Source organism: Triticum aestivum, chromosome 1D (genome assembly GCF_018294505.1).
Source record: "Triticum aestivum cultivar Chinese Spring chromosome 1D, IWGSC CS RefSeq v2.1, whole genome shotgun sequence".
Taxonomy (NCBI): domain Eukaryota; kingdom Viridiplantae; phylum Streptophyta; class Magnoliopsida; order Poales; family Poaceae; genus Triticum; species Triticum aestivum.
In genome coordinates this window covers 103,964,699-103,986,786 of record NC_057796.1, presented here as the reverse complement: position 1 = coordinate 103,986,786, position 22,088 = coordinate 103,964,699, and the positions used below count along the sequence as shown (strand labels likewise).

Below are 22,088 nucleotides of genomic sequence, written 5' to 3'. Positions count from 1 at the left end.
TGTTAGAGATAACACTGAGATAATCCATTGTATAATATGTTTATCTGCTCTAAATTGACACACATAGCATAAGATTGTACAGTCTTATTGCTAAATTATGCATGAGGCTCCTACTGATTTGCGATGCAAATTCAACAAGTTGTGAGGATTGGGGATCACATAGTTAGCACACGGCATTAAATAAGGCATCATTTCAAGTCTGAAACAACCATAAATTGCATCTCTGAATATCAACAGCACAGCTGAAATCTAAGTGAAAGAAACTCCAACGGCATGTGCAGTCAACTTGTCAATTGTTACCCGTATCTACTCGTTACAAACAAAGTAGACACCCTGACCAACGATGCCTAACTGAACTAGGAGCTCTAATGGTTTCAGTCACAGCCCCAGAGAGCAGTCTGATGACAAACCAGTCACGTCCGAGACCGAGAGCCACCTCTTGCGCGGGTACTCCTTTTAGGTTTTTCCTCTGCAGTACCATCGCTGGACTGGTTGGGCTGGACATCCCCGCTCTTTGACCTGATTGATACATCACACACCAAATTAACACATTGACTGAAAGCTCAGTGACAAACAAAATATTACGGCTAGTGTCTCTAAGTCTCTTACCCTTCCACGTGCCGTCCCAAGAATTCGAGAACATCGAGAAACGCATATAAAGCCATCTTCTTGATCTATAAATAACCAAACCAATTTCAGACCAATCATCAATTTTCCTCGCATACAATATACTCCCTCCGTCCCAAAATAAGTTTAAGACACTTATTTTGAGACGGAGTGAGTAGTAAGCATGATTTTCGTGAATATGTGCTACTAACCTCTAGCTTATCTTCTTTAGCCTTGTGGGCAGATGGAAGTGCCCTGAACTCGTCCGTCAGCTTAACACACTCACCCACATTTTCAGGGGAAACAAAGTCCATCGCAACCTTGGTGCAAGACTGCACAGAAGGAAATGGGTACAGTCTTGAGCACCGTGCTAAATTCAAAAGAGAGTGAGGTTTCATACCTTCAAATTCCTGACTTGGTGAGGACACCCGGCAGGAATGAGAACTGCGTCGCCAAGCTTCTGCTCAAAAGTCCATGGCTCAACACCTAAAGCAAGCAAGCCAACACATAAGGAAATGACATCACAAGTAATGAGGCACACTGTTTGGGAAGATTTAACACCTAAGGTTTACTAACCATATTCTTTCTTCAGCTTCTTCTTATGTTTTTCTGTCAGGTAGAATGTCTGATCATGAATTGGGTGGATAACCTGCACAATATATAACAAAATATGTTATGTAGGATAGGAAAACTACAAAAAGTAACTTCTATGAATGGAACAGATTCTTTTAAAATACCTGATTCACAGGATTGCAGTGGATGTGGCGAAACTCCGAGGCATGGTTCCGTAGATATTCTTGTAATTTCTCTGAATCCTCTCTTCGGAATATATCCCACAAAGCACCACCAGTTTTATCTTTCTCTGTCTTCTCAGGAACTGGCTTGGGAGGATCAGTAGCTTTATTTTGATGCACCTTTCGACGAATTCCTGTGCCAATCTCATCAGATTTACCAGGAATGGGAGGATCACTGGCTTTATCTTGATGCACCTTTCTGTTAGCGCGACGTTGATAGTACAAACGAGTTCCGTTGCGGATCTCATCGGATTTGGTAACAGATTTATGAGGTGACACTTTATCCTTAACGTCATCTGTAGCATCGCGACGTGGAGCATTTATGTGCAAACCTACAAGACACAAACATGACATGAGAGAAAAACCTAAAATCAATTTCCCCAAAACAAGTAATGATACGTACCATTAGAACTATTTTTATAACTTTCCATACTACATGAAGTCATCGCGGCTTCGTAAGATCCATCAACAGATGGCTGTGCCCTAAGCTCAGTGCATGAATTCAAATCCCCACGCAGTTCCTGAAGATCTTGCTTTCTCATGTTTTCCTGGACTTTTTTAATCCGACAAAGATCATATGTCTCACATGGCACTTCGTTAGTGTGTGTTTGGATATTTACCTGGTTAAATTAGACATCTGTTACAGTTAAACCAGAGCAACAGACAAATAAGAAAACAACTATGCAACAATCAGCGAGAGAGTACAGGGAAATCTGCTAGGAAATCAAGATAACCAAAGTGGCATGCAGATCGTCAAGGTAGAGACCAGCATTTCATGGCAAAAGTTTAACCATATCCGAGGCAAAAAAAAAAACTCTATTGTTATAAAAATAGCAACATACCGCATCAGAAACGTCACAATGAAGCTTGGTCACTGAGTCACCCCGGCCTAACTCTTCGGAAAATCCATAAGCAATGTAACTTTTCGGCCCAAGATCTGGTTTCATGACACCAGCAGGAAGCTTAACCGAAAGATTTAGTGGACCAGATCTTGGATCGGTGTACTCAGGAAATGGCAACGCGCTGATAAATTCAGCACAATGGCGAGGCAATCTCTTGTCAAATGTACTAGAAGGAGGCCAGTCCTTCAACTTAAGCATCTCAGGCCAGTGAGGCCTGCGATGACTTCTGCCATTTTTATATCCCTTAAAGAACTCGCTGATTTTAAGTGACCCCTGCAACATCAAACATAGCACAATAAGCGCCTAAATATTAAACCAAAATTTTCGAAATTCAAAGGGACTCACATATAAAGTGTGGCGAAAGCCTTTTCCGGTAAACATCATTATTCAAAGTGGGGAATTCAGTTCACTGATGAATCAATAAAATTCCATAAAACTAGTACCCCTTCCAATTTAAAATATAAGGCCAACATTTTGTGCACTTTTCTTTCAAAATAAATATAAGATATATGCATGTAAAATTGATGGCTTGTTAACTATTCACTCTCCTGACAAATAATACAGTGTGGGAACCACGGTCATTTTTCTAATACTAATTGCTTGATTAAACCCCTGTACCAAAATGATCCTTATAAAATGGAAAACATAATTTACCGTTTCTTCTGGAACTTAGTACGTATATGTAATTAGTTCTGTAATTTTATAAGTAATCGCTAAAGTATCATCATAAGTATTTCTGATTGAAGTTCTGACATGAGTATTTCTGCTTGAACTTCTGACGTGCAAGCAGAGCAAGCACACGAGAGTGCAAAACAACTGTCATCATCTAAATATGGCAAGAGTAAGGCACAATCACTGCTTACTACTAAAAATAAATCAAAGAAATCGACAACTATGACATCCAATAAAAATGTGGACAGAGTTCGGTACCTCACACCAATCAAGGCAATCTACTACCCTCACATCAATCTTCTCATCTTCTGCCTTGCCCTTGGCTCTTTCACGCAATGCCCGCCACATAACCATCGGTGCCCAACTTAAACCAGAGGTTGATTGAAGAACATTAGAGATAACAACTGGCTCACCCTTTGCCCAATGCATCTGGAAGTGAATTAGGTCATCATCACCGAGACCAGTGGCGACTGGACAATAAAGGTAGTTATCACTTGAGCCCTTCCTATCTGCAGCCTTCCGTACTGTCTTTATGTCATTTCTTACCGTGCCCGAATGATCAAAACAAGGGCACTGGTCACTTCTACTAAATGTTGTTTTTTCAAATATGTCACTCCTCACAACTTTGTCAGTTCTCTCTTGTAAGTCAGCATGCATTTTCTCCGGAAACATGCATTTGAGGTCCAAGTCAGAACCACCACAGCCCCCCATTTCCTTTGGTGGGCAAGGTATGCCACCATCACTATTTGCACTCCATAGTACCAGAGAGCAAGATTTGCTACCACCAGTTGGGGAGTCAATCCTCCTCCTCAAAGAGTCCCTTCGATTCTCACCCTTTGAATGAAAATTCTTGCCGAAAATATAGTCCTGTCCTCTGTTCTCATACTGCACATTCTCCACCTCTTCTCCTCCGGGGATCTCACCTTTGCGAAGCTCCCGGCAGCAGATGAGGCACAGGTCATAGAGACAATGCTTGCAGCTTCTATGAAAATCGAATATAGAAGTTCTACACCTGTTACTGCAGTAGAGGAATGAAACAGGATCAGATGCTTTCTACAGTCACATGTTGAAAGTAAATATGGAAACGTCCTAACCAATAGATACGCTCAGCAGGACCACACTTGATCTGTTCCAACTTCATTTCATCCATCGAAACTCCTGTAAACAAAACCAGATGAAAATCTACATGAACATTGAATTCTATCTTGTTGTGCCCTAGAACACCATACCTAGTATACGAGCCTCTAATTTCTTCTCTTCCATCTGCTCCTTTTGCAGCTCTCCTAGCCAAGGAAGCAACAAGCGCATGATATGGCATGCATAACTAATTTGATTTTCTTCAGAAATTTCCTTTTGTTGAGGCTGGTTCATAAAAAATGAAACAAATCATTGAGGGAAAAAGCAGAATAGAATCATTTGAACACAATCAAAATCAACATGAAACAAGATACTGTGAAGAAGAGCGTATGTGCTAAGTGCAAACCTCTTCAACTCCTATCATTCGTAAGCATGCCTTGCAATTACAGTTCTTGCGACAGTACGGACATTTTGCAGCTAATTCATCTTCTGTCAAATTGGGATACCTACACGCCCAAAAACAGCAGCGTTATGAAATACATCAGACCAACAGCCACTGTTTTCTGTGAGTCACCAATGGAATAAAAATATTTGAAGGGAAGATTTCAAAGTTTCGGTTGTGCCATGATAGATAGGAAAAACAGTATTAATTATAAACATCAAAATTGTGAGATACTGGTACACACATTTGTATACCACAAAAGCAACGGTGCATGCAATATAGAGATGCAGGCGGACATTTCCGCCGCGTCCACATATGTCCGCGTTAATTTCAGTATTAGCGCGATAAAATTACAGATTAACCAAAAGGTGTATATAATTTGGACTACAGAAGAAAGCAGTAAATGGTTGGCACTTGCATTAACAGAAATCAATATGGAGACATATTCACACATGCACGCACCATCTCTTGATGCATTTCCCACAGTATCGCTTGTTATTGCATGACTTACACCAGACCACCTTCTTCTTGTCATTTCTTTGGCACTGGTGGCACATTTGAGCATTTTCCCCGGTCAACATCTTCTTCCCATTCTAGATGATTGAAACAACAAAAGTCATGAGACTCACGAAAATAAATACATAAAGTCATTCCGTAAACAACTTATGCCAGATAATGAGTAGCTTGCCTTATTATATCTTTCATGAGAAACTTTATTCTTGGAGGATGTGACCTTATATTCTTCTTCCTCTTCCTTCAACCTTTTTGCGGTGGAACCCTTCCACTTTGCTGCATCTCTTCTTCGCCGTTTCTTTGCAGGCTTGAAATCCTCATCATCGCTAGTCTGCAAAACAAAATAAAGAAATAGCTGAGGAATGTCAAAATTTTGTCTTGTTAATTATAAAATGTCCATAAAACCATTGCAGAAATAAAATTTGAAACATATCTAAGTGAAGTAATTTACCGTATTGTCTCCACCGTGGTTTTGCCCATCTGGGGAGTGGGCCTTGCTGCCATCTTGATCTGATTTCTTATTTCTGGCCCCCCTCTTTTCCCCTGCATCACTTCTCTTGGGTATGTTCAGAGGCTGAACAGCTCGATTATTCACGGGTTCCTCACCATCCTATATTTGCAACATACAAAATTAGCCAACCAAAGCGGCAGCAGAAGGCTGAAGACTACTAGCGTGTGCACTGCAGTAGTGCTGTGTACTAAAAAGTAAAATGAAATTAGCCAACCAAAGCTCATCCTAAACGAAAAATCACAGCGTCTATTAGACCAAAATGGGAAGCATCACAAATATTTGCAAAAGGTGGCAAGAAGACAACGATCTTCAGCCCAGATATAAAGGCAAATCGTATCACACTAGTAGAACCCTAGATGGTCATCCCTGCAATTTCCTTGCACCAAGATGGAGAGATCTACTGTATCATCTAACCCAAACCAAAACACCTGTCCAGAAATAAGTAAAAAAGAAAGGGAGATGAATCGCAGATCAGCTAAACTACTTCGCCCGATCGCAAAAAATAGGAACAGCAACGGGAAGGACCGGAAGGAAATTATGAAATGGAATAAGATAGTGCGATGGGTGCCGCTACAAGCAAATCCTAAACCCTCGAAGAGGAGCGATCGATCGCCGCGCGCGTTAACCACGAAGTGGCGCACAAGTACACCGGAAGTAAGGATTAACGAGAGATCCCCACCTCATCATCGGAGCTGGGCTCGCGGTAGGTGTCCGGCGCCGTCCTCCTGTTCCTCTGCGGCCTGTTCCCGGCCGCTATGCCGCGCCCTTCGTCGCAGGGCCTCACCGCCGACGTGAATCCCCGGTCGTCGCTCGGGATCCTCCTCCTTCCCCGTCGTTTCGCCGCTCGGGATCCTCCTCCTCCTCCTCCTTCTACGTCCATCCCCTGCGTCGGAGGGTGCGGTTTGCGTTCCGGCGCAGCGGAGAGATGCGAGAGTTCGCGAGAGATGCGAGAGACGGGGTGGGGGGCTTTTTGGAGGAGCGCGGCGGCGAGTCTTTTGTATTTTGGAATGGGCAGCGCTAGGCGCCGGTCAGCCGGCCCAAATTTGGGCCGGTCACCGCGCGAGCGCATGATTAAACTTCCTACAGCCATCAGATCCTGTGCCCCTTCTCGTCGTCTGCCTCCCCTTCGTCTCAATTCTAGCCAACATCTGCTACAACGTGCATCTGTCTCCCGCTCGCCCTAGAAATAAACCACCCTAGGCCACTCGTAGCACTGGGAAACGCGCCTTGCCGGCGAGGCTGCTCCCTGCGGTGGCAAGCCCTCCAACATGCGGTTGCAGCTCCGCCAAACAACGGTTACAATTCCTCCAATGGGCAGTTGCAACTCCTCCCACGCGAAGGTGTGTGGGTTGTCGGAAGGCTTCCAGCTCCCGGCTTCAAGGGTCACCATGAGGCTGATCTCCGTCGTCAGCTGTCGGCTCGAGATGGCCGCCGCTCCCCTCCCCGCTCCGACCGCCGCTCGCCCTCACGCTCTGAATACCGCTCTCCGCCTCCGCCGGTCCGGGCTGAACGCAGGGACCGCTCCCGGTCCCGCTCGCCCGCACAGGCCGCCGACTGGAGGGTTCAGCGCCACCGCTCCCATCCCCACCTCGCTGCCGTGATGGCGACCGCTCGCCGCACCGCAGCGGGCGGTCCCGCTCCCCTGCCCGTGTGCATCCCCCAGCGCCTCTCGTGGAGCCGCGCCGCTACCAGCCCCCTCGCGGTGAGCCTAGCTTCCCGCCGGGCACCAACAGTGCCGGTCGGGGCAAGACAGGCCCCAAGCGCAAGAAGAAGAGGGGCCTGGGGAGGGGCACCGGCCCGGCCTCCTCCACTCCTCGGGCGCGCGACCCGACCATCCCCGCGCCGACCGCCCTCCTCCCCGATGACCGTGCCGCCGACCTCGTCAAGTGCTTCAACTGCGGCATCGCTTGACACTCCCAGGTGGCATGCTCCCGCCCCCAGTGTTGCTTCGTTTGCGCCGGCCCTGGCCATCTGGCTGCCCTTTGCCCCGACCGGCCGATGCCGGAGGAGTTAATGATGTACGGGCATGGGATCGAGGGCCTCGACTTCTTCCACATTGAGGTCCCGGACCTCCCTCCTCCCTCACCCTCGCTCCTCGCGATCGTCACCGTCCGGGACGGGGTGACGTCCCCCGAGATGATCGAGGCCGAGCTCAACCACCTCTACCACTGCACTTGGGACTGGCAGGCCACTCTTCTATCTGGCAACCAGTTCTCGGTGGTCTTCCCCGATGTTGTCAGTTACGGCACCCGCAGCGGCGACATCACCCTCGCGCTCAACAAGCTGGTAGTGGACATCTCTGTGCCGGTCCGGGACCCCCTGGCTGCGGCCGTCCTGGACACGGCATGGATTCTCGTCGGCGGCCTCCCCGACATCGCGCGCTCGGAGCGGGTCATTCGGAACATGTCCCGCCTCCTCGGTAAGGTGGTCGTGGTGGACGAGCTCTCGCTCCGCAAGGAGGAGGAGGTGCGGGTCAAGGTCAAATGCCTTGACTCGTCCAAGCTTCGCGTCACGGTCCGGGTGTTCTTCAACGACCAGGGGTTCGACCTCTGGATCTCTCCCGAGCCGCCGAACCACATCGGCCGCCCTCGCATCCCCGACGACAGCCTCTTGGGCAGCCCCGATGGTGGGGGCCCAGGGGGACATCGCAGCGATCGTGGTCCCCACCATGACCGGCACTCTGGATCGAAGGACGACGACGACGAGTCTGAGGACAGCACCCGCGATCCTCCTCCTCCCCCAACAGCTTCCAGGGGTGGTTCGGGCGTCGACCGCGGCCACGGGGCGGCCCCCACCCCCTTCGGACGGGAGTGTTGCTTCCGACGCGAGCCTTGCCATTTTCCCGGCGTCGTCCCCCCGCTCCCCAGACGGTATTCCTCCCTCCATCACCGCTGAGCTCTTCACCGGGATCGTCTCCTCGCCTGCTACCCCACCTTCGCCGGATGCTCCTTCACCTCCCGCGGGGGATGGGCCGGTTCCGGAAGGGGATCGACCCCATTCCACTCCCCGCGCCACCCCGGGTCGGGCGGACCTGGGATGCCTGCGTCCCCCCTGTCCTGGACGTGACCCCGGCGCCGATGGCTCTGGTCCCGGCCGCGCCCGCCTCTTTGCCGACCCGCCCCTCGGCCTCCTCGTGCATCGCCCTTGGTGGGTTGTCGGCGGTGGTGGCCACCCCGGTGGCCGCCCCCCATTCCCGCCTCGGTCTGCGGCGTACTCCAGGAGGGGCCGGTCGACCTCGACCCCGGTGACTTCCTCGCGACGCAGCGCTCAGATTGAGGCGGCCAGGCCGGCGGGTAGCCCGGCTCTGCCCATTCCCGAGCGGGCTGCGCTCTGGGCCGCTTCCCGGAACCTCGAGACAGGTACCCCGTCCATTCCGGCCACCTTTGCTACTTGTTCCTTCTCTGCTTTGGAGTCGGCTCCGCTTGGCCACCTAGCTAAGGTGGCAGCGGACTCGGCCATAGTGTTCAGGGGGGAGGTTGCCCCTCTCTAGTTCAGATCGAGGTGATACGTGCGCGGGAAATCCTCGATGGTCGTCCGGCCGAGGCCCATGCATGTCTCCCCCCTCCTTGGCAGCCCCTTCCGGGGCTGCTCCGAGCGCCGCCTCCCTCGCGGCGGCCGCCCCGGGTGAGATCCGGGGCCGCACCCGCTCGCGTATCGCAGCCCTCCACGCCCAGAGCGCCTCACGTGTCTTGGGGTCAAGCAGCCCCCCGATGGATGCGTGATGCGGACCCTCTTCTGGAACATCCGCGGTTTCGGCCAAGATGGTCGACGCTGCCAACTCATAGAATACATGCGAACCGAGCGAATCGACATTGTGGCAATCCAAGAAACGATGCGTACCGAATTCTCCCTGTCGGAACTTGAGCATCTGAGCTCCGACTTGTTCGCTTGGCATTGGCTCCCTTCTAGTGGGAGTATGGGCCACTCAGGTGGCATCCTCCTAGGCGTGAAAGATGCCACCTTTGAGGTAGGAAGCATGGACCGGGGAGAGTTCTTCGTTAGCATGGAGGTGTTTGAGCGGGCTCTAAATTTCAAATGGGAAATCATTGCAATTTATGGCCCTGCCGATCACCGCCGGTCTGAGGCCTTCCTCGTGGAGCTCCGTAGGAAGGTAACCTCCGCCCAGCTACCGGTGGTAGTGGGCGGCGATTTCAACCTCATCAGGACGGAAGAAGACAAGAGCAATAATTTAGTGAACTTCCCTCGCATGCAAATGTTCAATGACTACATTGCTAACATGGGGCTGCGAGAGCTCGATCGAGTCGGGGCCAGGTTCACTTGGACAAACCGCCAAGTTGATCCGACTCGCTCGGTCCTCGATCGGGTCTTCGCCTACCCTGAGTGGGACATTCGTTGCCCCCTAGCGTCGCTCCGGGCAATTACGCGGATTGGCTCAGACCACGTCCCCCTACTCCTCTCTTCGGAGGATGAACGCCCACCCCTGCGGCCCCGCTTCCGCTTTGAAACCTTCTGGCTATGCCAGCCTGGATTTACTGCCGTGGTGGTTGCCAGATGGCGAGAGGCGCGAGATGCCCCCCACCGGGCCCTCTCCGCCGTTGATTCATGGCATTTCTGTGCCGAACGGTCACGACAATTCATGAAAGGATGGGGCGCCAATGTGGGCCGGGATATCTGTGAGCGGAAGAAAGCCCTCCTTGAGGGCATCCAGGCCCTTGACCTGCGGGCTGATGCCGCCGGCCTATCGGTGGACGAATGGATGCTTAGATACGACCTGGAAGATCAGCTCATGGTCATCTACCTGACGAGGAGGCATACTAGCGCTTACGAGGTACGCAGAATTGGGTCCTCAAGGGGACGCCAATACGGCCTACTTCCAGGCCATCGCTAATGGCCTCAAACGCCGTCACTCCATCCCCCTCCTGTGGGACAGAGCGACCCTCCTTCAGCGGCCTGAGGAGATCCGGGCCCATGTAGACGGCTTTTACAGAGACCTATTCTCTGCCTCCCCTCGGGGAGGTCTTGCCTTAGCGCAAGACATTTGGCCGGCCCACTGCTGCGTCACGCCTATGGACAACGCGGCCCTCACGGCCCCGTTCTCTGAGGCTGAAGTATGGGCGGCAATTAAGGGCATGAACCCATCCTCGGCTCCTGGCCCGGATGGACTCCCAGTCAAGTTCTTCCAAACTTTCTGGTAGGTGATCAAACCTGAGGTGATGGCCCTGTTTGACGAGTTCTTTGTTGGATCCATTGACCTTGCCCGACTGAACTATGGGGTAATCACTCTCATCCCCAAGGTGGCTGGGGCGTCCGACATCCGCCAATTTCGCCCGATTACGGTGATTAATGTCATCTTCCGCATCCTTGCCAAGGGGTACGCCATTAGGGCGGCCCCTATCACCGACCGGATCACCCACCCGGACCAGTCAGCCTTCATTCAGGGCCGTTATATCCTTGATGGAGTCTTGGTGTTCCACGAAGCGCTCCATGAGGTGCACTCCAAACACCTCAAGGCAGTTTTCCTGAAACTGGATTTCCACAAGGCCTATGACACGGTCAGTTGGACCTTCCTTCGGGAATGTCTCCTTCGTAAGGGCTTCGACGATCGGTGGGTGACCAGAGTGATGCAGATGGTTTCCTCGGGTCGCACAGCGGTGAACATCAATGGGGAGTTCGGCCCATTCTTCCCCACATTTTGTGGGGTGCGTCAGGGCGACCCCTTCTCCCCGTTTCTATTTAACATGGTGGTCGATGCCCTGGCGGCCATCCTAGATAACGCCAAGGCGGCTAGCCACATTAAGGGAATAGTACCGCATCTGGTTGGGGGGGGGGGGACGGAGTCTCCCTCCTCCAATATGCAGATGACACCATTATCATGGTGGAGGGCTCGGAGAGTGATATCTCCAACCTCAAGTTCCTCCTGCTGTGCTTTCAGCAAATGGCCGGCCTTAAGATCAACTTCGACAAGAGTGAGGTGATGGTCTTGGGCTACACCCAAGAAGAGTGCAAGAGCATTGCGGATTGGCTTAATTGCCACCTCGGGTGCTTCCCCACGACATATCTGGGGATCCCCATTAGCGACTCCAGGCTTACGGTGGCCGAGCTGCGCCCCACGGTGGGAAAGCTTCAGCACCGGATCGAGCCCTGGCAAGGTAGATGGCTCTCGAAAGCGGCCCGCACGGTGCTCATTAACTCATCCCTCTCCAGCCTACTGTTATTCATCATGAGCTTCTACAGCCTTCCCAAGACCCTCCATCATGATATTGTCACCATCCAGGGGCGTTTCTTCTGGGCAGGCGAGGGAGATAAGCAGAAGTACCACATGGTCAGGTGGTCGGAGATCTGCAAACCCCGCGACCACGGCGGTCTGGGTATCATGTCCTCCAAACGCATGAACATTGCCCTTCTGACTAAGTGGCTATGGCGGATCGCTAATGGTGAAGGTGGATTGTGGCTCCGCATGATTCAGTAGAAATACCTCCGTGGTCAGCCTCTCGCCTTCTGCCAGCGTTCTGGGGGATCACAGTTCTGGCAGTCCATCATTCAGCTCCTCCCTGTCCTTCGGATCGAACCTCGATCGAGATTGGTTCCGGCACCGCCACGCTGTTCTGGTTCGATAGGTGGGCTGGCGACTTGCCCCTTGCGGCCCGCTTTCCGGACCTCTTCTCCATGGCGGTTGCGCCACAGATCTCCGTGGAGACCGCCCTTATTGACTTAGGGCAACTAGCGTTCCGGAGACCTTTCGGCCCGGTTGAGATCGAGGACTGCCAGGAGCTGCTCGACTGCATTGCACTCCACGAACCTGAGCTCTCGACGGACGATGACCGTGCTAGATGGCGGCTAGAGCCTTTTAGGCAATTCTCCACCAAATCTCTATACCTGGCCATCGCCCCTCCGCTTGGCCATGAGGTGCTCTCCTCCATTTGGGAGATCCGCCTCCCCCTGAAAATTAGGATCTTCTTGTGGCAATGGATTCGCGGCCGCCTCCCATCTGGCGTTGAGGTTCTGAAACGCAATGGCCCTGGGGATGGGCGCTACCCGCTCTGTGGGCCTGAAGAAGATTTGAACCATATCTTCTTCACCTGCGTGTCCGCGCAGTTCCTTTGGAGCTGTTTCCACGAGATTGTGGGTGGAAATTGGGACCATAACAATTTCCCCGCTCTCTTTGCCGAACTCCAGGCGATCCCACCCGCGTTGCGCCACACTAGGTGGCTGACCATTGGGGTCCTGGCCTGGATGCTGTGGACTGTTAGGAATAAACTTGTGATTCAGCATATCCCTCTTCGTCGTGCTACTGACACTTTGTTCAAATGGTCTGGTTACTTGCAGCTTTGGCGGCCGCTTAGCCGGCCCAGGGAGAGAGACGCCATCACCTCCATCATCACCCAGCTTCGTGCAATGGCTCTCCGGTTGGCGCCACCGCTTCCCCCACCACCTCCGGAACCAGATTAGATTGTCATGTCGTCGCCTCCACCGCCGCCGTCTTGGGTTGTTTCGTCGGGCATTTGTGTTGGGCGTGTTGTGCTGTGCCCACAGCGGAACTTGGGGTTGTGTGTGTCTGTTTGTGCGTGTATGTGTGGTACCTGACTTGCGGTGGCGTTGTGCGTGGGTGTGTGCTGTGTTCTGTCGTTACCTTGATACTTTGTGCTTGGTGGGTGCTTTATTTATAAAACGGGGCGAAAGCCTTTTTCGGTTCAAGGGTCACAACTTCTCGTGGAGGGGGGGGGCGCAACTCGATGGTGCCCAGTGGCCATCGTCTCCATCAACAATGGTGGTGGTAGCAATGACATGGCCATGCGCATCGGCACCACCGTGCTGTCCTAGCGCCTAGCACATGACCGTCACGTTGTTGCTCCCGCGCCACCCACCCACATATCTCGCTGCTAGAAAGTTGTGATGTGGTTGTTGGGGGCGATGAAGAAAGACAAAGGGAAAAATGAATGGTTGAGGTCGACCCATGTGAGAGGATAAGGAAAAAGTGTGGATGGTCGGTCGTGTTGGGTTGGACTCAGTGCACGTGTACATGTTGAAAAAGGGGAACGCGTACCATCAGACGTGTGTATGCACAGATCGTTCCGTGCGATTAGATGACGTCGGTGCAACCGGCGCAATGCCTAGACGGTCGCCTGGCAGGAATCGTTTCCCTTTCAGAAATCCTGCATGAATTGTCTTTTTTCCAAAAAAAAATTTAGGGTTTTGCTTTTTCCTCCCAACGGGGAGCTTTGGGTTTTGTATGGTACCCATCGCAATAACAGCGGCGGGTTGGGTTGTTTCCAGCATCGTGGCGTCAGGGGCTTGCTCATTCTATGTGCACCACCGGCTTCCCTTTCTCAATTGGGAAATGCTTGTATCCGGCGCGTTGGCCGAACTTTCGGCCGGTCGCGCCGCTCTCATCGCGCACAACACAACGGCTGCAGTGTCGCACACACAACATGTGTCCATGGGTCCCACGTGCACCACCCAGGCACCCACGTCCTTATCCCAACAATCGCCCATCCACACAAATCTCATCCATTCATTCTCTCGCTCGCGTCTCGCCTGCATCGCCTTTGCCTCTCGCTCGCGTCGCCGCATCCTTGCTCCAGCGAGCCCCACCACCACCTGCCCTCGCTGCTCCTGCGAGCGGCCACTATCCACCCGCCTCGCGCTGCTCCGGCGAGCGACCGCCCATCCACCGGCGTGACCGTGCAGCAACCAGCGCTCATCGCCATGGCCGCCTGCAGCTGGTTGCGCTCCTCTCCATGGCCGCTGCAGTAGGATTTGCTACAACCATGCTTTTTTGCTGGAACCAGCCCATGTATTTGCGACCACCCACCCACACCCAAAATCTGCTACCACGTTAATTTTTACTAGAATCGGCGAACCATTTTGCTACAACCCTTTTTGGTTTTTGTTACTACCGGTGTTTTGTGGATTTGTGCTACATCCATCTCCATGACATCGTCTCTTTCCAGCCGGTTTTTTTGCTACAACATGATTTTGTTGGGACTGAAGACAAATTTTGCTACATCCACCGGCGGTGGTGATGGCTTTTTTCTTGGATGGATCAGCAAGCAATTTTTGATACAACCGGCGACAAGTTTTGCTTCAACCAGCATCTTTTTTTGTTGGAGCCATTGGATTTTTTTGCTAGACCCTATGTTTTCCAAAGATGCAGAGCAAGTTTTGATACAAACGGACAAGAAAATTTGCTTCAACCAGTATCTAATTTTGCTGGAACGAGCGATTCCAAAGTTGTGAAAATCGAAGCTTTTTTAGAGCTGTGACGGGTCACCACGGCAAGGCGCACTGCAAGGTCGTCGGGGCTGCTGGAACGGCGGTCCCGGGGAGGAGGACGTTTCATGCAACACAGTAGCGAGGGCGGCAAGCCGGCGAGCGGTGGCGATCTGGCAAGTGGCGGCAACCCGGTTAGCGACGGCAATCCCGCGAGCGGTGGTGGTCCGGCAAGCGGTGATGGCCTGGCGAGCTTCGAAGACCGGCTCTCGTCTCGCACCGCGCTCATGTGATTTGGGGGCAAAAAGCGTGTTTGAGGATGAAGCACACCCTGATATGATGATTGAAACGCAGCGCATTGGGCGGGCACGGTGCGTCCAACCCAAATTTGGGCCAGCGCGCTGGTGCCTAGTACTCGCCTTCTCAATTTTTGAGTTGGGCTTGTTCCTATGGGCCAGGTAAATTAGAGGCAACCCAATTTCCTACCTAGATCAAAACAGCACAAATCAAAACCCAAGGACTAAAGTTGGCTATGGGTTCTGAGAATTTTTTATTTGGTTAGGGTTTTCATCCTTGGACACGCTACCCCACCTAGCCCCCCACTGAGCGTAGTCTACCCCCAGACCATTTGATCTTCTTCGTTCCTGGGCAATGCTCCATCGGGGTCCGCTATCGCCTTTAGCGGGACTTGACGCGTGCGAAAACCTAGGGATTGGTTGTTGGTGACTGATTTTGATTTGTGATGTGGGATAAGGAAGAACCGAGCCAACAAGCAAGAGAGAGAAGAGAACCAATTGAAATCTTCTTGGAAGATTGAATCTCCATGAGGATGAGGTTGACGACTCCATCTGGGAGAACGATGTCATGGAACTGCCCAAGAAATTTAAGTGGTTGGCTATAGCCAAGGTGGCTTTATCCCTCATGCTCTTTCCTGTAATACGCATTTAGCATGGAATCCGGCAAGTAAGTTACTTGGAGGAAAATCAATGATAATTTGGTTTAATATTTAGTTTGGTTGTTTTTCGAATTGGAATAAGCAATGAATATGGGGCCTTGGCCTTTTCCAGAACCAAACCATCCTAATGAAGGAGTATTATGGTTTTGAGAATGGTAGAATTATGTTGCTTGAAAAATTGGATGCTTGGGCGCATGAGGTGAAGCTATCAGACTTTGCATGACCCCATCATCAAAGATGTTGTCGCACCATGGACACCGTTCTTAAGATTAAAATTATGCTCCTAGGAGGTTCCATAGGCGAGTTTTTAAAAATTCGAGTAAGATAGGAGGTTAGCAAGAAGTTGAAAAGATTCATCTCCATCATGAAGAGTGGCAAGAAGGGGTTTTACCAAGTCAAATAAAAAAACTATTTTATGTGGTAATTCTGGTATAGTTGGACACTACCATCAAGAATGTCGGTCAGGCGAGCATGATGAAACAAAATTAGAATGGGAGAATTTATATTGGATGATGGAGGCAAGGGAAGAGGTCGTGGTCGTGGTTCTATACATGGCATGGCAGGGGAGCATGCACCCTTCATGGGTCATGGAAGAGGAGGCTTCGGCTTTGCCGATCGGAAGTATAATGACTACCCTCATGGCTATGGCATAGGTGGTGGTTGTGGGATGTATGAAGATTTTGATATGCTAGATAGGGATTCATTCAACCGTAAGAGATTAGCGTTTGTGGAGGAGCTGAAAAGGAAAATAATTGTGTCTAAAGAAGTTCCATCAAAGGTGGCTCATATTGTGGGTCAATTTGAAGATGGAGAGAACAAAGGAAGGAACAATGAAACGATGAATAGCACTCCAGGGAAGGTGCAACAACATAAAATGTACGAAGAAGGATGAGGATGATGAAACCCTAATTATATCGAGGGGGTCGACTGGGCAAAATGAAAACCTTAAGTTGGTAATGCCATGGCCTGTGGCGGGAAATGGTAGTCGGGGCGCTTTTGGACGTCCAGATGCAAAGAGGAGTGGATGTTTTATTTCTGTGGGAGACACATCTTGATGAGTGGTCGGCTAAATGTCCAACAACAAGACTAACGATGGATTTCAAGGAAGTTGTCCAGAGAAAAGGACCACATCAATACATGCAAGCATTTATAGAAGCTCTTGAAGATTGTCAATTAACTGATTTTAGCCATGTTAAGAACTATTTTTCTTGGCAGCAAGGAGCCATAAGGGAGAGGCTCAACCCTGCATTAACTAATGGTGGTTGGGACTCAAAATTTCCTGATGCAATACTAGAAAATCTTTAGTATAGTCACTCGAACCATTGGCCCTACTTATGAATATGGAGGTGCAAGAAATGCAGGATTCACATGGGGTGGTGATTTGCTTCATTGATGTGAGGTGTTTAATAGAGGCTTGCGTCAATGAGTTCATTTTAGAGGCCTAGGATAATTGGAGCCTCATGTTTAGAAAGTTGATCTTGGGGGAATATTTGCACGGTGCATGCACACTTGCGCCGGTGGGATAAAGTTGTTTTAAAAAATACAAAGAAGAGACTGCAAGGGGCGGAAATTAGGAAGGGTGCAATAGAAGATTATCGTCTGGAAATTTGAAATAACAAAGGGGATAACACAAGGAATTGAAAATGTGTTAGAGGTAAAAGAGATGCATTGGGTGTAGTGAAGTAAGATTAATTGGCTTCAATTTGGCGGAAAGAAATACAATAATTTTCCATAACTTTGCAAATGCACGTCATCAACATAATAATATTGAGCATTTAAATGATGAACATGGCAATTGGTTTGAGGACAGCGCTTACTTAAATCCAATGGTGTTGGGTTATTTTGCTGGTCTCTTACCTCTCAGGTTGATGATACAAATCCACTATTTTTGAAGAATGTTATGACACATGTCACGTTTGAGATGAACGATGCCCTTAATAAGGTGTACACTGTGGGTGAGGTTAACGAGGCATTATGTTCCATCATAGACATGAAAGTTCCAGGTCCGGATGACCTACATGCAATTTTGTTTAAAAAATTGGCATATATTAGGTGAACTTTTGATGAAGGAGATCCAAGATGATGTTAATAATAAGTCAATACCTTTTGGGTGGAATGGCACATTTATTGTTTTTATTCCGAAGGTGGAGTGCCTTGAGGTAATATCTCGGTATAGCCTAATTAGTTTATGTAATTTTCTTTATCAAGTGATTTCCAAGATGATAGATTTCACCCTAAAACAAGTGTTTGATGAAATCACATCTTGTGCAAAGTGCTTTTGTTTCCATGGGTGTCTGATAGCGCAAAATATCTTGCTTTCCTACGAAAACATGCATAGAAAAGAACATGAAGAAGGGGAAGAGACGTTAGTAGGATGGCAATGGGTACCCATTACCAGCATACTCAGTGAGTAAAAACCCTATTACAGTAAGGGTATGGGACAAAATTTACCCATGGGTATATGAATAGGTAAATTTCAAACACATCCAGTAGAGCGGGTACGGTTATGGGATCGTATGACCCATACCCACGTACCCATGTACCCATATAAAATGCGACAAGTGGGCATCCCATATTTTTTTTGAAGTATTGTTGCCTACGAGTAGATGTTGCTATTTGTGAGAATGTGTTTTTATTTTTGATGTTTTGTTGTTTATAAGTTTGTGCTGCTATTATGATGTGTCGTTGTTTATAAATTATGATCATATGTAGTTGTTTATGACTGTGTGCTACTCAAGTTGATGTGTTCAAAACATGGGTATTTTATCCACCGATGACCATTTACCCTATCAGATTGTTACCATGCGGTAAGGCTACATATGCATAAGGCATACGACATGGTTGAATGGAGATTCTTTAGAATTATTTATTTAGACTAGGATTCCTTTGTCAATATCCTCATGGCATCTGCGACCTCGAGTAGATATATGGTGCACTTAAATGATCAAGATATAGAAGTTTTTATTTGGTTAGGATTGGGCGACACCTCCTCCCCTACGAAGTCTCTTCGTTATTGGGTGTTGCTCCGTCAAGGTCTGTTGTCGCTTCTAGCGGGACTTGACATGTGTGGAAACCTAGGGTTTGCAGGTGTTGTTGACTGGTTTGCGATCTCTTATGGGGGGTAAGGAAGAACTAAGCCAGCATGCGAGAGAGAGAGAGAGAAGTGAATCGTTTGAAAATCTTCTTGGAAGACTAAATCTCCATGAGTATGAGGTTGACGACTCCATATGAGAAAACAAAGTCGTGGATCCGCCCAAGAAAGATAAGTGGTTGGCTATAACGATGGTTCATACGAGAAAGGGATTTAGCCCTTGTGCTCTTTTCTTTGATATGTGTTTAGCATGGAATCCGACAAGTGTAGTCGCTTGGAGGAAATGAATGATAATTTGATTACTATCAAGTTTGGTTGTCTTCGGGGATGAAACAAAGCAATGATTACCTGGTCTTGGCTTTTTTGGAACCAGGTCGTACCGATGAAGTGGTATTATGGTTTTGAGAATCCTAGAATTATGGTGCTTGATAAATTGATGTTTGGGCGCATGTGCTGATGCTTCCTATCATCAGAGGTATGTCTTGCACCATGTGTACCATTCTTGAGGTTAAAATAAAGCTCCTAGTAGATTTGATAGGTGAGCTTGTAAGAATTCGAGTATGATAGGATGTTAGCAAGAAGCTGAATAGATCCATCTCTATCACAAAGAGTGGCAAATGAGTTATATGAGGTCAAATACAAAAATACCTATTTTATGTGGTAATTATGGTTTACTGGGACACTAGCATAAGGAATTAGAATGGGAAGACTTTATACTAGTTGATGGAGTTAGGGAAAGAGGTTGTGGTCAGGATGTGGCATGGCAAGGGAACATGTACCCTTCATAGGTCATGGAATAAGAGGCTTTGGATTTGTCGATCAGTGGTATAATGACTACCCTCGAGGCTATGGCGCCAAAGGTGGTAGTTGTGGGATGTATGAAGATTTGGATATGCCAGATAGGGATTCGCTCAGTCGTAAGGGTTTGTCTTTTGTGGAGAATCCAGAAGTAAACTTACTATGTTGAAAGAAGTTCCACCAAAGGTGGCTCATATTGTGGGTCAATTCAAAGATGGAGAGAACAAAGGGCAGTCCAATGAAATTGTGATAGCACTCCAAGGAAGGTGCAATAACAAAAATGTATTGAGAGGGAAGGGGATGGTGAAATCCTAACTATATTGACAACCTTGGACAAGGGGGTTTACTAGGCACAGTGAAACTCTTAAATTGGTATCATAGTGAGAAACGACAGTCAGGGCGCTTTTGGGCATCTAGAAGCAAACAGGTACAGATGTTTTATACTTTTTTGGAGACACATCTAGATGAATGGCTAGCTGAATGTTCAAGAAGAGTAAAGAAATGGAACACATCAATACATGCAAGCATTTATAGAAGCTCTTGAAGATTGTACTTAAATGGTTTTATCTATGTTGGCAATAAATTTACATGGCAAATAGGCGGCATAAGGGAGAAGCTTTGCCATGTATTAACTAATGATGGTTGGAACACAAAATTCCCTAATGCTATACTCACAAACATTTAGTATATTCGCTCGGACCAGAAGGCCACTAGTGGAGGACCTGGTGGGCAAGGTCTGGCGGCCGCCATCCTTGAGTCAGTGATAATTTTTTTTATACCAACTCATATGCATTTCTCGGCTGGCACGCTCGCTCTCACGTCACTTCAATCAGAAAGAAATTTGCTAAAAAGAGGGATAATTTGTTCACTGCATAATGGGCCACTCTACACATACTCAGTTGGTCAATGAACCACTGGATCGAGCCATCGCCTAGATGCCCTAGCACACACACAGTACATGCATGACACACACGGGATGCCCAACATCCTAGCACACCCGGGGACGCACACATACGCAAGTATGTAGCCAACTGCTTCTTTCAAGCTCTCTAAACCCTAGATAGTGTGGCGGCGGCTAAGCAGGACGAGGAAACACGGTTGTAGGGGTCAAGCAAGTAGGGCGGTCGGGTAGGACGATGCGAACAAGGGGACGGTCGATGGCGGCTATAGGCGTTGAGCAAGCATGGCAGCGAGCGATGGCACAATGATAGCCAACTGCCTAGCTTCGTGTCCTTCACGGCCAGTACCCAACAGGGCACAGGGCAGCATCATGTCATCCCCAACAGAAGATTGAGATGAAAGGGAAGGGGCTAGCAAATCCAAAGGAGAGAGGAGGGATATCTCTGAATTTTATTAGCATTTTAATAGCTTGTAATATCAATTGTGGTGATTTTAGATTTCTGGTGAGAATTTAGTGTTGCGAACTACAAATCTGAAAGAAATTACTTTGAAGTACTTGGTAGTGGCAGTTGCTCCAGTTGATATTTCCTTTTAGTCATCCAAAAATGGAATAGAAAGTACCCCACACCTATTTCCCCAGAAGTGACATGGGTTATCGAACCCGTGAGAGGAAGGTCCCCTTGAAGCTTGGGTCTCTACAATCTTTTGTTAAAGAAACAACCCCAGCTTTTGATTGGATCAAAATCAAGCAACTTGGAATAAAACACTTATAACAAAAAGAGGTACGGTCGTACAAGTATGAGGTCTTAATGCTTAGAACCATGCATTTGTGTTGGGACCAGATATGATCTTAATTTGTGCATTGGAAGTCACCCATTGAGATGTTTGGTGAATCAAATAGATCATAGGACTTGGAGGACACAAGAGCTAGTCTAGCAACACGTTCATCTTGACTATAGTTAGAGTTGGAGTGATAGCTTCTCTTGAATTGATTGCCGAAATCAAAACCAGATATCCATTCACCGACATGAGTTTGGGGTCTTCTTCTTGCGTATCTCTTGGTGGAATTGTCTCTCCTCTCCAAAACATTGCCTCTCTGAGAAGGTCTTCGTTCATATCTATTTTCTAACCTCCTTCTCTCTCTACGAGCTGACTCATATATTCTACTCTTTCTTCTTGGTGACTCATATATTTCATTGGGAGGTATCGTGCACTCATTTGAGAAGTGCCCGGGTCTTCCATAATTGTAGCAACTTTGGTCACGACTTGAAGATCTATTCTCATTGTATCTTGAGTTGGAGCATGCCTCTTTGCCTCTATTCTTCTAGAATTTGTGGAAGGTCTTCACCATAAGGCTAATCTCTTCAGTTGGCACCAGCTTGTCAGTTGAGGTTGTTGGAGCATCACTTGAAACCTTGTAAGCACCACTAGACTTGTTGTGGAGCTCCTCTTTTTCCTCGAGTGACATTTCTTGAGCAACAATCCTTCCAATGACTTTCGTTGGCTTGGGATCTTTGTAATTTGGCATCATTTGAATCAATGTGCACATTGTGTCATACTTTCCATCCAAGGCTCTAAGGATCTTCTTGATGATGAATTTGTCGGCCATCTCTTCACTTCCTAAGCCGGCAATCTCATTTGTGATGAGAGCTAGCC

At 48.8% G+C, this 22,088-nt stretch overlaps 1 protein-coding gene across 1 annotated transcript; it reads right to left on the bottom strand.

Annotated features, from left to right (window-relative positions):
- Window positions 1-153: 153 nt before the first annotated feature.
- LOC123180586 (lysine-specific demethylase JMJ25) lies at window positions 154-6,582 on the bottom strand. Its single transcript, XM_044592661.1, has 16 exons — window positions 6,197-6,582; window positions 5,458-5,616; window positions 5,227-5,337; window positions 4,956-5,086; window positions 4,458-4,557; window positions 4,204-4,336; window positions 4,069-4,132; window positions 3,233-3,992; window positions 2,243-2,575; window positions 1,804-2,020; window positions 1,344-1,732; window positions 1,183-1,255; window positions 1,007-1,092; window positions 819-938; window positions 610-674; window positions 154-519 (listed from the first exon to the last, which is right to left on the bottom strand). The coding sequence occupies exons 1-16, from the start codon at window positions 6,395-6,397 to the stop codon at window positions 414-416; spliced, it is 3,048 nt and encodes a 1,015-aa protein (XP_044448596.1). The 5' UTR covers window positions 6,398-6,582; the 3' UTR covers window positions 154-413.
- Window positions 6,583-22,088: the final 15,506 nt, after the last annotated feature.

Bases quoted from the DNA above. Each gene is read 5' to 3' on its own strand.
- LOC123180586 (XM_044592661.1), bottom strand. From the start codon at position 6,397: ATGGACGTAGAAGGAGGAGGAGGAGGAGGATCCCGAGCGGCGAAACGA. The intron at 5,087-5,226 runs GTCACATCCTCC...TCAATCATCTAG, and splicing joins AAGAGGAAGAAGAATATAAG to AATGGGAAGAAGATGTTGAC. The intron at 2,021-2,242 runs GTATGTTGCTAT...TAATTTAACCAG, and splicing joins ATTGTGACGTTTCTGATGCG to GTAAATATCCAAACACACAC.